This window comes from Monodon monoceros, unplaced genomic scaffold (genome assembly GCF_005190385.1).
Source record: "Monodon monoceros isolate NGI ecotype Baffin Bay Population unplaced genomic scaffold, NGI_Narwhal_1 Super_Scaffold_18, whole genome shotgun sequence".
NCBI lineage: Eukaryota > Metazoa > Chordata > Mammalia > Artiodactyla > Monodontidae > Monodon > Monodon monoceros.
This window is the reverse complement of record NW_021703774.1, coordinates 68,647,055-68,658,911: the sequence shown is the minus strand read 5'-3', so window position 1 is coordinate 68,658,911 and position 11,857 is coordinate 68,647,055. Positions and strand designations below refer to the sequence as shown.

At 51.2% G+C, this 11,857-nt stretch overlaps 1 protein-coding gene across 6 annotated transcripts in view; it reads right to left on the bottom strand.

Annotated features, from left to right (window-relative positions):
• The window catches only part of SH2D2A (SH2 domain containing 2A), a 21,373-nt gene extending 16,398 nt beyond the window's left edge, over positions 1-4,975 (bottom strand). For 5 of the 6 annotated variants that reach the window (XM_029227595.1, XM_029227597.1, XM_029227599.1 and 2 more), the window contains exons 1-5: positions 4,862-4,975; positions 4,099-4,259; positions 3,270-3,451; positions 2,451-2,540; positions 2,028-2,196 (exon numbers count right to left, since the gene is read on the bottom strand). In XM_029227595.1, the coding sequence (XP_029083428.1) occupies positions 2,028-2,196; positions 2,451-2,540; positions 3,270-3,451; positions 4,099-4,259; positions 4,862-4,895 (636 nt within the window). In that variant the 5' untranslated portion in view covers positions 4,896-4,975. Of the gene's footprint in view, positions 1-2,027; positions 2,197-2,450; positions 2,541-3,269; positions 3,452-4,098; positions 4,260-4,360 lie in introns of all 6 variants that reach the window. The other variant, XM_029227601.1, reaches the window with a different exon arrangement.
• Positions 4,976-11,857: the final 6,882 nt, after the last annotated feature.

The window sequence follows — 11,857 nt, the reverse complement described above, 5'->3', positions numbered from 1 at the left end:
CCGGGCCTCTCACTGTTGTGGCCTCTCCCGTTGCGGAGCACAGGCTCCGGACGCGCAGGCTCAGCGGCCATGGCTCACGGGCCCAGCCGCTCCACGGCATGTGGGATCTTCCCGGACTGGGGCACAAACCCATGTCCCCTGCATCGGCAGGCGGGCTCTCAACAACTGAGCCACCAGGGAAGCCCAAGGCAAGTTCTTTGAACTGACTCCAATCAAGCTCCAGAAAACTACTCTTGCCCAGGTCACCAGTGACCTTCTGTTGGCCAAATCCAGTGGTTAATTCTGGACGCACTGGGACCTGCTCTTCCCTGATGCGTTTTCTTTGCTTCGCGTCTAGAGCATCACACTCCTGGTTCTTCTCCCCTCTCTCTTTGACTGCTCCTTCTCAGTTTTCTTTGTAGGTTCCCCCTCATTTCTGCAAACTCTCAGTGCTGGAGACTTGGTATTCTTTTCCATCTACACTCATTCCTGAGATTTCATCCCTCCTGAAGCCTTTAGAATCAATCCATCTACATGCTGATGGCTCCCAAATGTTGATCTCCAACCTAGACTTCTGTCCTAAACTCCAGATCCCTATATTCCAACTGCATACTTGACATCTCCATTTGCATATTGAATGGATGTCTCAAACCGCAAGTGTCAAAACTGAACTCGCCATCTCCCCTGCCTCCCGCAGACTTGCTCCTCCTGTAGCCTTCCTCATCTCAGTCAATGACAACTCCATCTTTTCACACTCCTCACCCAATCCTGCAAAAACCCTGTCAGCTCCACTTTCCAAACAGACCCAGTGTTCCACCTCCTCACCCCTTCACCTCTACCAACCGGGTCCAGGCTGCCATCTTCTCTCCTGAAGTATTGTAGTGGTCTCAATCTGGTCACCCATGTCCCTCTCAAACTTGCCAGGTCATGTCACTCTTTAGCTTGTAACTGTCCAGTGCCATCCCATCTCACTCAGAATAAAATTCCAAATCGTACAAGAATTTACTGGGCCCCTTTCCTTCACCCCTGTGGTCTCATTTCCTACCTCTCTACCCATGCTAGCTTCCTTACTGCTCTTATTCTTATTCACACACATCAAGGATCCTTCTGCCTCAGGGCCTTTGCACCTGCTGTGCTATCTACCTAGAATGTTTTTCCTCTAGTTATCTGCATGACTTTCTCCCTTACTTTATTCAGACCTTTGTTCAAATGTCCCCTTACCAGAATAGCCTTCCCTGATGTTCCTATGTAAAATAGCCCCAACCCTGTCACTCCTTGTTTCTGTATTCTCTGTTTGTTATCTGTATTACACATTCGTTGTCTGTCTCCTGTCACTAGAATGGAAGCTCCATGGAGGTAGGGGTATTTGGGTCAGTTTTGTTTACTGCAATTTTTCCAGTGCCCGGACCAATGCCTGGCACAGAGCGGTCCCTCAGAACTGCCTGAACTCCTCAGGGAGGCACTCTCTGACACGGCTCCCCACCACGTGAGCTAAATGGCACCTCACTCTGTATTTCCTCTCTCATCACACTCTCACACTTGATTCCTATTATATGTCTTTGCCGCTGGTAAGTAGCTTTGTGGGTTTGACACCCATATGTCTTGTCTCAGTAAACATCTCTTAATTTAAAGAACAAATGACCCAGTAATTCCCTGGACGTCCAGTGGTTAGAACTGGGCACTTTCACTGCCAAGTTCAATGCCTGATCAGGGAACTAAGATCCCACAAGCTTCGAGGCAAAAAACAAAAAAACAAAAAACAACCCCCCCCCCCCCACCACCAAATGACCCGTCTGCCTAGCTGGCCACTCCCAGCCTTTGTGTGGCTGGGCTGGTCTCTCAAGGACCCCTCCTCCAGCACACGCATCTTTCTGGAAGGGCATCTGCGTGGAGATGTGTGGGCAAGGGAGGTTTGGCTGGGTCGTCGGTGGGAATGGGAAAGTGCCTGATGTCGAGGTCCTGCGGCCTGGGCTCTGCGTGGGGAGGGGCGCTGGCCTGGGTTCCCAGGGTCAGGGTCAGTGTCAGGGCCGGGGATGGGGGCTGCGTACCTGGCGGGCGAGGGGCTCGGTGAGCGTCTCCCCGTAGGGGCTCAGCGGGCACGCCTGGTAGTGCCGCAGCAGGTCCTGCAGCCGCGCGTGGGCGCTGTCCTCGCCCAGCACCACGTGGCGCCCGTCCCCGAGTTGGGCCAGCAGGAAGTGGCGGCAGCAAGTCCGGCTCCTGGAGGCACTAGTCAGGATCAGACCTGCTCCCTCTTCCCGGCAAGGGCACCAGCACGAGGAGTGACCCCTACCCGCCCCGCGCCCGGGTCTCCCACCCTTAGTAGCCTGGGGGCTGAGCATAGACCTCCTCCACCCCTGCTGGGAGTCAGCATGAAGTTCTTCCCCTCACACGTCCGTCAGTATCAAGCCCCTCCCTCTGATTAGCCCGAAGCCCCGCCTTCCTGTCGCCCAGCGCAGCGCTCCGCCCCTCACCTGTAAGTCAGCACAAAGGTCACGGCGCTCTCACTGAAACGCACCAAGTAGCATCCCTGAGGCTTGCTCTCTAGCAGCCTCTCAGCCTCTCTGTGGGTGATGGAGAAGACACGGAAGATGCTCAGACTCTTCCAGCCTCATCCCCTGTCTCCCTGGTTCTCATGGGGGGACCCCTACCCCCTACCAAGAGGGCTTAAGTGGCTAGAGAAGGGTGGAGGTGGGAAAGAGAGAGGATGTGGGCACTGCGCTCCTGCTGCAGGGACTGGGCGTGGGTGGTCAGGAGACCTCCCAGCCCTGCATCCTCCTCCTGGCCTCATCCTGGCTGGAAAAACAGCCTGGGGTGGGGGACTAAGGGGGTCAGTACAGCGGCCTCAGCAAGAGGGATGGTAATAGACTCCTAGACTTCAGAAGTCACAAGCTGAACAGAGGATGTGAACAGAGAGATACGGGAGAAGTGAAGCTGAGAAGTGGAGGAAGAGGGAGGAACTGCAAGGGAGGGAAGAAAGAGAGGGCTGGAGAGAGCCAGAGGTAAATAAAGATGGAGGGAGAGAGACTGAGGCAGAGGTGGAAACTTGAGCACTAGAAGCCTTAGAGACAGGAGGAAAGTTGAGCCTAGAAGGGAGAAACTGAGGCACGGAGTAGGGGGTTTGGGCTAGAACCTCTCCAATGATCTCCCCCAGGAGAGCTGCCTTAACGAGGAGCCTTGGAACCTCCAGGTGTCATAGCCTGGCCTGTAGCCTCAATCTACTCCTGACTGACCGCAGGACCCGGGACTGGCCCCTGCCCTTCTCTGGGCCTATTTCTTCCTCTGTGACTCACCTCCGGGTGATGAAGCCGTGGAACCAAGCAGGGGCTGCCCCATGCTGCAGGAGCTCACGGGCCTGGGTCTTCTGGAACCAAGCCTGAGTCTCAGCCTGCAGGGACATGCCTCCTTCCCTAGGCACCTCTTCCTTCCCAATATCCTTTGGGCTGCAGGCAGCCCCTGGGGCCTGGGGTGGTGCCTGGATAGGGGAAGAGTTCAAGGAGGGGGAAGTAGCCATGATTAGTGGTCCTTCTTCTGACTTCAAGCAAGCTACTCCCTTCTCATCCTCATACCTAGCCCCTCCTGGACATGTGGAGGAAGCTCCCCTTCCCCCATCCCTGTTGCCTATTTTAGGGTATAATTGCCCAGAAAGTCCCTCCCAAATTGTAACTTAAATCTCTTCTTTAGGTCAAACTGTTTTTGTTTCCAGGGAATTTCCTTCCACTTCCGTCTGGGTCCGTGGGCCTTTGATCCAGTAGCAGTGAACTGTTAAACTGTGCTTAAATGGGAGTGAGGCCTTCCAGATGGGCAGAAAGGCATTCCCTGGCCTGAGGGATGAAGGGAACGCCAGAGGCCAGAATGAGGGAGGGCTCACCCTACAGTAAGAGGGACTGAGCTGGTTCACAGGGAGGATTTCCTAATGACTGGGTGAGTGAGAAGGCCTGAGATGAGGATGCACTGGGCAAATGAAGGCCACGGACAGAGATGCAGACCCTCCCTCTGGGCCGCTGGCTTTGTCGGCAGCCTCCAGCTCATTCCTGCTTTGGCCTCTGTCCCCCTGCAAGCCCTCACCCGTGGGAGGGTGGGAGCAGAGGAGGGAGCAACACCCCCCAGGTTCCCACTCACCGCAGGGTGCACAGCGGAGGCCCTGGGGCTGGGCCGGGCTTCCTGGGCCTTCGGGGCCTGGAGTCTGGGTCCTGGCAGCAAGCCCAGGCCCTGGCAGCTCCTGCGGTTCAAGTCTATGGGCTGGAAGGTGCTGAAGGTTATGGTGGGGGCTTCTTGACTCCCTGTTAGCACAGAGAAGTTTCTCAGTGAGGGCCTGCCTCTCCCTCTGCTGCCCACCCCTCCCCCAGACTCAGAGGGGCCCCATAGGCCTCTCCCTGGGGACCTGGAAGACCGGGACAGTTGTGACAGCAGGAGAAATGCAGGAGGGATGGCAGACACGATTTCTCAGGGAAGAGGAGTAAGGGGCCAAGGAGGCGCAGAGGGGCTTCTCAGGGAAACTGGGCCCCAGGAAGGAGCGCTGGGAAGCCAGCTGGCCTTCGGCTGGTCTGGAAGTCCTGAAATCCGGGAAAGGAGGCAGATCTCTTCAGGGCAGGTCCCTCTGCTGGCCCAGGATCCTCGACCTCCGAGCCCCCTTCATCCTCCTGCTGCCTCCTCTCTCCACTCGAAGAAGCCCTCAGAAGACCCTTTCACCCTTATCCTCAGGGATGCGTGGACCTGGAGCCCCCGAAGCAGAGCAGGGGTGGTGGGCTGCCTGCCCGCCAGCTCTGGCTTGAGGTGTGGCCCGTCACCCCTGAAGTGGGAGCTCAGGCCCAGAGGGAGGAGAGCAGGCGTCATGGGGGTCTTGATGTTCCCTCCCACCCACATTCCCCAACTTCACACTTACCTTGAGGGCATATCTGGGCCAGGGGGAACTCCATGGGGGCAGCCTAGGAAAGGAGCCCCTGGAGCAGGGTGTGTGTCTGGGCTCTCAAAAGGTGTGCACACTCAGCTACTCATCTCTCCTCTCACCCCAGCCCCCGGGGGCAGGAAATGTCGCCTCACCCACAGCCCTAGCCCTCGCGGAGGACTCACGTCATGGAAAGCTGTAAGACAATTGGCCCTCCCCCGGAAGCCAGGCAGCTGAAGGTGGTGGTGGTGTGGTGAGTATTTGTGTCATTGTGTGTCTGGGTGTTGGGGAGTCCTTGTTGCTGTCTTATCTCCATCTCTCCGGTGACTCTTTCTCCACGCCCTCACTCCAGACTGGGGCTTTCCTTTCTCTCCTTCTCTCTTTGTCTCTCTCTCCATCTCTCTCCCTCTGTCTGAGCAGTGGCAGTGGGGACATCAACCTCAGAAGGATAAGCCTTATAAGGTGATGGGGCTTCGGGGTCATCGAAGATTCATAGGCAGGACTGTGCTCTTAAGACACACGAGGAGGGGAGGGGGCAGAGCTGCGACAGAAAGAATGTGGGTCAGACTTTTGAAGGATTTTCTGAGGTCATATGAAACCTGTGAGACAAGGGGGATAGGGAAGAGGGAACCTGGCTTCATCGTCAAGCAGAGAATGGAGCTGGGTTAGGACAAAACCAGGCCATCCCACAGAAAGGGAGGGGAAATTTCCTTCAAGTAAGCAGGTCGTTATTAGCAGCTGTTATTAATAACTTCAGAGCTGATGTCCTAAACCTGCAGTGTGCTTACATCTGCTGCCACCCTAGAGGACCAATCCCATTTCTCTCTTGTGTGATCCTCACAACTGAGAAGGAGTCAGGGAACATTATCCCCATTTTCCAGATGGGTAAACTGAAGCTTAGAGAAGTTAAGTGCCTTGGCCTGGGTCTTTCAGTGTCTCAGATGTTCATGGCAGAGCTGGGACTAGAAACTAGATCTTCTTTTACAAATTTCACTGTGATTTAGGCCAACAGTCCATGGCTATGTGCCAGGCACTGTTCTTGGTGCTGAGAGCCCAGAGAGAAAAAGGATCTTGTCTCAAGATGTCAAGAGGGGGAAACGACTTGCCAACAGGTACTTACAGAGGGTTGTGGTGAGTTAGTGGTGTGGGCTGGTGCTACGGGAGCCCACCTCAGAGGCTCCTAATCTAGCCGTGTGTGCGGTGCATGCCTGCGTGTACAGGGGGTTGGGATGTCAGAAGAGGGGATTGAGCTGAGCTGTGGAGGATGAGCAGGGTTGAGGAAGGTGGGGAAAGGTGTTTCTAGAAGAGGAATGAGCGTGTGCAACTGCATGGAAAAAGGAAATGACTGGAGCGGAAGCTGGCTTGGGGGCTGCCAGCAATGGATTATGCAGCTGGAGGGGCCAGGGCCAGAGTACACACTGCCTTGCACCCAGGAAGGACTTTGGAGTCCCGACAGCCTGGAGAGCTACTTCCCCAGCAGCTCTGAGAGGGAAAGACTTCCCCCAGGAGTCATGGCTGGCCCAGCCACACCCATACCCCAAAGCCTTGCCTCCCCCTGAGCTGCCTGAGCCCTCTTCCCTTCCTTAAAAACTGTTGCCTTAGCCTTGATCCCAGCCCCCAGAGATGGGATCGAGACTAAGGCATGTTGAATGATCTCCCTCACTATGCTCTGCACCGAAAGCAGAGGAGGCTCAGCAGACGTCAACTAGGGAGCAAGATGCCCCTGTCCCCTTCTTGAAGCCCTCCTCCCATGATGGTGTGTGATTCTCTTGAACACCTCTCCTTCATATGGTTTGGAAGTGGAACATCAGTTAGTATAGGCTAGGTTATGCTGAGGTGACAAAGAACACCAAAATCTCAGCAGCTTAACACAACAAAAGTCCATTGCTTACCTATGCAAGTTACACTGAAGAGCTGGGCATCTCTTCAGGGCAGCTGTTGCCCAGGTGGTGGCTCAGCCTCCCAGGTTGCCTAAACATTATGGTGCTTCCATATCTACACACCCTCCCACAGTCACGGTGGCACGGGAAGAGGCGTATGGAGAGTTATCCACTCTTTCTTAAATGCTCTCCCCATCTCTGGGAGTGAAACATGCTCCTTCCGCTAACACATTATTAGCCAAAGCAGGTGGCTTGCAGGATCTCAGTTCCCTGACCAGGGATTGAACCCAAGCCACAGCAGTGAAAGCCAAGAATCCTAATCACTAGGCCACCAGCGAACTCCCAGGGATGCGTATTCTTCCACATGCCCAGATGGGGAGGAGCAACGGCTACGCTGATGAACCCCATCATGTCTCCTGTAGTGAGGAAGCATCCCAGCTCAGGATTTAGTCTTGAGGACAAACAAGCTTAGCAAGTGTCTCAGTAGAGCTCAATGCAAGACTCAAAGTTTGACACTTTATTTGGGAGGTACAAGCTCAGGGTGGTGAGGATAAGGAGAAGAGAAGTGAAGCAAAAAAAAAAAAGTAGAATAATATTACTGCATTGGTTATCACTTCAAAATGAGCTGAAAAGAGAAACATCCAGTTTCTTGACAGGCATTTTCACTTGAGGACTTTCTCCAGACAGGGTGCAAGCTGAAACCACAACTTGGAGTAACCCACAGAGGGGAGAAAGGAGGAAGAACTTATCTTCCCAGCTCCCTCATACTTCCCACTTCCCATTGATCAAGATGGTCCCACAGGAACCGACTTAGAGATTGCATCCCCTGTACCTTGGTATCCGCTCAGGAAGCCAGATCTCATGGTCCTTGGTGTGGTGTCTGATATTAATCAGAAATGGAGAGGTGACTCAGAGAGATAGGTTCAACAGGTGAGGTGTGAAGACTGTGCATTCCTAGGATTCGGCTTGGACTCTAGCCAGCTCAGGTCCCGAAAAAGGGCTCTGAAAAAAGTGGAAGTGGTTTGGGAGGCAGCCAGCCAAGGAGTCAATGAAAAGAATCTAAGGAGGTGTACAAGTTTTGTGTCCAACACAGTCTATCCCTTGTGCCTTCTCATCATATACAGATCTTATACTACAAGACAGGGCTTACATTTGTTCTGTACAAACAGAAACATCCTTACTCTCCAAGAAGGGAGCTACACTCAGTCACACAACCCCCTTCAAGGTGGAGGTCAAGGGTGTCTTTCTCAAAGACTGAGGTGAGAGGATAAGTGAGAAAAGCTACAATCCTGGTAGTTGTAACTGATCCAGAGGCTCTGATTGATAGTCATCATCCCCCTTCTCTGCCACTCATCCTAGATGCCCCCACCTTTAGTTAGCATTTCATCTGGTCTGGGTTGTTTTTCTGGTGGGGTGATCCAGAACTTCATTCCCCCAGGGTATAGACCCCTAATTGCCCAGCCCCTGTTGGTTGTTGTAGCTACCCATTAACAGTCATCGCCAGGCATGGAAGTACTAAGAGATGTCCCAGACATTCTCTGACCAACTGGCCAAGCTATTTGCCACTCCCTAGTAGTCCTTGCCCATCCTTACTCTGGACCATCTTTCCCTATGTGCAAAGAGGATGACGGATGTATGCTGCAGCTCTGGGAGGATTTCCCTTTAGCACTGTCTTTCAGGGACACTCTGAGGGAGACCATACTGCTGCTAGTGCCAACATGTCATCCTGGCACATCTATCAGTTGGTTATAGGGAATCCCTATGAGGTTACAAATGTGGTTGAAGAAGAAGCAGTAGCAATAGAGGCAGGAGATTGGCAGTCTGGGCCGCCTGCTCATGCAATTTACTTTTGAATTCTCCATCAGTTCAAGACTGGTACAGATGTATCACGCCCACCACAGAATGAAATTACTTGCTTTGCCTGTCCAACTTTAGGACTCGTGGATCAGATAACATTCAGTTTTATGACGGGCAGCTCATGTTGAATGGTCACTTGGCGCCCATTGGTCAGGCACTCAGTCTCTATTAGGGCCCACTATCGAACCAGGAGCTGTTTTTCAGATGTAATTCTTTGTCAGAGAGGGCATAACCTTGTTCCAGAATCCCAGGGTATGTGCTGCAGTTCCCCATCAGAGCTTGCCAGACTCCACACAGCATCCTTATCCATCACAACAGGGATTTCCAGCACCACTGAACGTGTTGGATCACAAGGCCCGAGAGGCGGGGCAGCTTGTTTGCAGCCTGGACCTGCTGCAGGGGACTGTCTTGCTCTGGGACTCACTTAAAACTGCCAGCCTTCTGAATCACCTCACAACTAGCTTGAGGTGATATTCTCAAGTGCAGCACATCTAGTCTCCAAATCTAAAGAGTCCAAATAAATGCTGTGTCTCTTTCTTAGTGCTGGAAAGTATAAGGAGCAACCTCTTGTCCTTTATAGCAAGTTCCAGACCAGGGCTTTCGGAAAGGAGGCGGCAATGGAGGGAATCTGAGGAGATCTGTGTCTAGCATAACGAGGATAATATGCACAAATATCTTTCTTTACTTTTTCGTTCCTACCATTTGCATTCAGGGAACAAAACTGGTGTGTGTGTGTGTGTGTGTGTGTGTGTGTGTGTACCATCCTACCCTGTGTTCAGACTTTACCAACGGCCCACCATTACCTTGTATAATCAGTTATTACTTGATAAATAACTGTCAAGGGCAGCTTTGCCTTATTTGAGGGCTACCTGGCATCATTTTACAGGTGAGAAAGCTGAGATCAAGGTCAAGAGACTTAGCTTCAGTCACACAATGAGAACATTAGTCTTAACCTGGGGCTTCCAACTTGGGACCTCTAGGTATGGGGGTGGGGAGGGAGATTAGAGCCACCAAGTCTTGAGTGTTTGCCATTAGCAAGCACCGTGCTAAGTGCGTTACAGGCATGGATTCTTATACCCTTATACAGACCCATGAAGGAGATGCTCTGATTATCATCCCCACTTCACAGACAGGGAATCTAGACTTAAGAAGGTCAAGGGACTTGCCCAAGGTCACACGGTCAGGAAGTGGACATTAGAACCAGGTGGTCTGGCTTCAGATCTTGGGATCAGATCTGATTAACTACTAGCCAATACAGATGGCAAGAAGTTAGGGACATAACCCCATACGGATGGGTGGGCCCTGCTTCACTGCTTTCCCACTGAATGATTTCATGTTAAAGATACCTGAGAAGAGCAGAAAAGGTGCAGACTTTTCAAGGCTTTAACTATCACTAGAACAAAAACCCTCTAAGGAATTTGCCTGTGAAGACCAAAATGTTCAAACTGTAAAAAATCAGAGTCCAGGAAACTTTTCTAACCACAGGTCATAACTGTACCCTTTTGGTAACCTATGCTTTGCTGCAATTTCAACTCACAACATGGACTCATTTGCAAAGCCATAGTATCTTTGAATGTAGTTTTTCATCCAGCAGAATGTGCTTTGCTGACATCACAACCGATCATGACACACTCCCACAACGCTATGGAAAGGAGCAGTGATATTTCAGATTTTACATAATGCCTTTTCTCTGAACAGCTCTAGGCATTTACAGGACCAAAGGCATTACTTGATAGTTACTCTTGCTCTATCTATTTAGTCAACAAGTATTCTCTGCCAACAGAATACCAGACATGCTAGGGGCTAGGCATGCAAAAGTAAATAAAAACTCAACAACCTGTTCTTTTGGAGTTCACATCTGGGTGAAGAGAAGTGCCCACGGCATATTAACCTTTTAGTGCCTCTTAGTTCTTATCGAAAACCAGTAGGTAACAAAAGAAGCACGCTATAAGTGAGGGACTGTGAACTGAAATTTTCACCCTTAGCCCTCCCCTCAACAGCCCCTTTTCCCCGTGGGTCTGCATGTGTCTGGCTGCGTTTCTAAATCATAGCATTTTTTTTTTTTTTTTTTGCGGTATGCGGGCCTCTCACTGTTGTGGCCTGTCCCGTTGCGGAGCACAGGCTCCGGATGTGCAGGCTCAGCGGCCATGGCTCACGGTCTTAGCCGCTCCACAGCATGCGGGATCTTCCCAGACCGGGGCACAAACCCGTATCCCCTTCATCGGCAGGCGGACTCTCAACCACTGCGCCACCAGGGAAGCCCTAAATCATAGCTTTATTATAGAATTAGTACATGAATTTTTAATGAGGCAGGCCTAGTAAAGTTGTTCCTTGTTCTTATGAAGGTGTGAAAAAAACTTCCTCTATAAAGTAATATACATAATAACTATATTTACAATTTTTTGGAAAATTATAAGGCCTTTTGCAAATGTAATATTAGTATTGACACTGATAAATTAGATCAATTTCTAACTTTTTAATAGTAAAAGAGCTCAAAGAGCATCCGATTTCCTCGAGTCAAAAATGAATCAGGTAGAGAAGATCAAGACGGTCAAGTAGAAGGACATGGAACTCACCTCCCCCTACAAACACATCCAAACTACATCTTCATGTGGAACAGAATACCAGCTGAAAGCTGGCAGAAGATCTCTTATACAACTAGAGCCACAAGAAAGATTGCCACGTAACTGAGTAGGAGGAAAGGAAAAAAAAAAAAAAGGAAGCAATGAATCAATGGCAGAAGAGATAGGTTTCTGAGTTTCTTTTCATTCTTTTCCACTCCAAGGTGAAAATCTTCTCTTATTTATGTTGAATTCCCAGTGCCTGGAAAAATGCTGGCATGTCAGAGATAGTCAACATATATTAACATGTGGAGAACATTTTTAAACGGAGAAAAGAAAGCTTTTAGAGAATTAAAAACAGCCCTTCTGCACATGAAAAGATGCTCAACATTGCTAATTATTAGAGAAATACAAATCAAAACTTCAGTGAGGTACCACCTCACACCGCTCAGAATGGCCATCATTAAAAAGTCTACAAATGGACTTCCCTGGTGGCGCAGTGGTTGAGAATATGCCTGCCAATGCAGGGGACACGGGTTCGAGCCCTGGTCTGGGAAGATCCCACATGCCACGAAGCAACTAAGCCTGTGCGCCACAACTACTGAGCCCATGTGCCACAATTACGGAAGCCCACACACCTACAGCCCGTGCTCCACAACAAGAGAAGCTACTGCAATGAGAAGCCTGCGCACTGC